This window comes from Leiobunum rupestre, chromosome 2 (assembly GCF_980474605.1).
Source record: "Leiobunum rupestre chromosome 2, qqLeiRupe1.1.hap1, whole genome shotgun sequence".
Taxonomy (NCBI): Eukaryota; Metazoa; Arthropoda; class Arachnida; order Opiliones; family Sclerosomatidae; genus Leiobunum; species Leiobunum rupestre.
Genome location: NC_143385.1, coordinates 4875727 through 4879151, shown reverse-complemented (window position 1 = coordinate 4879151; position 3425 = coordinate 4875727). Strand labels below are relative to the sequence as shown.

The window sequence follows — 3425 nt, the reverse complement described above, 5'->3', positions numbered from 1 at the left end:
TTGGTTGTGCTTGTTCTCTTCTAGGCTCTTCATTCATTTGCGAAAGTTCCACGCACTGTACATGTTGCTCGAGTGAAACTTTTATTAAGACCAAAGTTAGGCTTAGCAATAAATGTTAAAGTTACAGCCTCGTGGCACAGGCTGCTTTTGTCTATAATTTTGTCGCTGATAAAGATTCAATAAGAAAAACTCTTAAAATAAAGGTAATTTATAATTCTCTTAATTGTTTCTTACTTCTCTCGTGAAATTATTCTGTGTTAATTATATTTTTGTAATAGGTTTTTGAGTTGAACAAACACTGATGGGCATTGTTTGAAACAAAAAAGTAGTAGTATTTTTATTTTTCAATTAGGCTAATTTCCCAAAATATTTTAAATGTTTTTTTTGGTTTATTCAATTTATCTTGGGGGGAATTGATTGATATTACGATGCTTTCTAGATAGTTTTTAATTATGAACATAACCAATAATCAAGCTGCCAGGATTGGCACTTCCTACAACAAAGATATTGTAAAGGGGTTAAGTAAAAGGCAAAAACAGAGGAAAGCGGCTAACTACGTTAGTAATGTATTAAATGGAATAGATTCAGACTCAGGAATATCAAACGAGGCTCCGAACATTGTACAACCAACTGAAAGAGATAACACGGCAACTAATTGTAATCTTAATAATTTAGTGCAGTCACATTCTGATGAAATTATTTATGAACATGATAACAATATTTCTTCAGATTTTTCTGAAAATTCATATGATGCTATAGGTACAACTGATAGTAATAGAACCACTTCAGACGAGGCAGTCGGTGATTTATCTGATGCTCGTAGGACTTGGTCATTGGACCACAATATAGATACCGTTAAACTTAATAGTGTATTAGCTATTCTTAAACAGCATGGACACAATGATCTGCCTGCAGATTCACGCACTCTATTAAAAACCCAAAGAATTACTACGGGAGTTGGCTCTATTACGAATGGTGAATACTAGTATTGTGGTTTTAGTAAGGGAATAAAAGACTTCTTAGATTCAGAAACAAATTTTGATAGTGAAATCTCCTTTGCTATAAACATTGATGGCCTACCATTGTTTAAGAGTTCCGGGAAACAATTTTGGCCAATTTTGGCGTCCGTGTACACTATTCCGGGTGGGTTTGCGGGAAAGGTATTTATTATCAGTGTTTTTTGTGGCGAATCGAAACCAGAGACGCTTAATGAGTATCTTGATCCCTTCATTGATGAACTTTTAGATCTTGAAAAAAATGGTTTTATTGATGGTACTCGAATGATAAAATGTAATTTAAATGGACCCATAATTCTAGATACACCTGCTCGAACTCACCTAAAACACACTAAAGGTCATACGGGTTATTGGTCATGTGACAAATGCACGATAAAGGGGTTTTATTATGCCAGGCGCACAGTGTTTATAAATAATCCCCAATCAGAAGTAGTAACTTTACGTACCAATGATACTTTTCGTTCTCGAGATAACGAAGAACATCATTTAGCTGGACATGGCAATCCTCTTGAACGCTTAAACATAGATATAGTTACACAATTTCCGCTTGACTATATGCACCTAGTTTGCCTAGGTGTAGTTAGGCGAATGTTAAATTATTGGGTTAAAAAGGGTAAACATGTAGTTCGACTTAGCAGCCAAATAACAAGGGAACTGTCGGATAAATTAGAATCTACTCGTCAATATATTCCAAGTGAATTCGCTAGAAAGCCAAGATCTTTAAGATATATTGATCGGTGGAAAGCCACCGAACTTAGACAGTTCTTATTGTATACTGGACCAGTTATCTCAAAAGGAATTGTGGTTAACGATGTTCTTAAACATTTCCGCTTGTTGCACTGTGCTATTTACATTCTTGCATCGCCTATTTTAATTAAAACTCATTTAGATTATGCCGAGGAATTGTTAAATATGTTTGTGTGCACAGCACCAGATTTTTACGGCAAGGAGCTTATATCACTCAATGTGCATGCATTAACTCATTTAAAACTTGATGTTGAACATTATGGCCCTCTAGATTCTTTCAGTGCTTTTCCTTTTGAAAATCACCTACAGACACTTAAGAAAAAACTTCGTTCACCAAATAAGCCCTTACAACAAATAATAAAGCGTGTTGATCTAAAGAGTCGAAACCAGGAAACTGTATTAAAAAAACCGTTTAAAGATCGTAGCCCACATGTTCCATGCAATGCAAAGTCTTTTAAAAAAGTTACCACACCTAGTTTTGCTATATCGATTTCTCATCCTGATAACTGTTTCTGGTTAAGAACTGGAGAAGTCATAATTGTGAAAAATATTTACGTAACAGAATTAGACAAATCAATTAGGATTGTGGGAAGTTTATGCAAATTCTACACCGATGTTTTCGAATATCCTTTACCTTCCTCTCAGCTAGGCATTTTCATCGCTAGGGTATCAAAACAAAATAAGGTTTACCCACTGAAAGTATTGGAACGCAAATGCTTTCTATTTCCAAATAAAACCAATTCTTTGGTAACAATTATACCGCTATTACATTATTTTTAATTTGTCCTTTTACTTTAATGTTTTTATTTCTTTATCAAAAATAAATTGCGATTGCTTAATTAGATTAAAAGTCTAAAAGTGTTGGCGTAGCAATGATAGAGGCGCCGAATTAAATAGGAACCATTTTTATGAATTAAGTTTAATGACGTCTAAATTTTTAATACTGAGCTTGATGTTTGAAATTGACTGCAGTACTGTGGTCAAACATTTTGTTTTAAAATAATTAGTTAATTGTAAGCGAATACCTACAGTTAAGGATTCCCAATTAAATATATGTTACTATGCTTATCTTATCACTTTATTTATCATTTTTAGATGTACGTAATTTTTAGTTTTATTGATGACGAAACTGTAGAAGCAGTTCCGTATTCATGATGCAAATCGGATGTTTTGTGCTATTATCCCCCCAAACATTTAGATGCTAAAAAATTGATTTTGGAATCTACTGCTCCAGAAAATGACTGGACCTTGCACAATGGAAAAATTCTTATGAAATCACGTATATCTTGATTTATTTTTTACTTCGTAGTCAAATTTAGATGTTAAAACAATTTTTTTTTACAATTAAGAAACGTACCAGGGGTGCAGAGAGATGCTGAAGCGAGCAGAACAAACCTCTGATCTTGGAAGCGAAACAGAGGCTTTGGGACGTGGAAAGCGACATTGTAAAAAAAGGGTTTACCCGAAAACAATGTCCAGTGAAGTATCATCTGAAGGAGGTATGATCTTAACGATGTTGATCACATGTTTATATTAGTTATTTATGTTTTTATTTTAGAATCAGATGATCCGATTGCTTTAAAGAGAAGTAAAAATTCTAAGCCTGCCAAGGGTAAAACGGTGGTGCTTCCCAAGCCACCACAAACTCCTGCCCCTAATAGT

The 3425-nt window shown here is 34.1% G+C and overlaps 1 protein-coding gene across 1 annotated transcript; it reads left to right on the top strand.

Moving 5' to 3' along the window:
- The first annotated feature begins 1550 nt into the window (after positions 1-1550).
- On the top strand, positions 1551-2918 carry LOC149955568 (uncharacterized). Its single transcript, XM_090166691.1, has 2 exons — positions 1551-2510; positions 2859-2918. The coding sequence occupies exons 1-2, from the start codon at positions 1572-1574 to the stop codon at positions 2916-2918; spliced, it is 999 nt and encodes a 332-aa protein (XP_090022817.1). The 5' UTR covers positions 1551-1571.
- Positions 2919-3425: the final 507 nt, after the last annotated feature.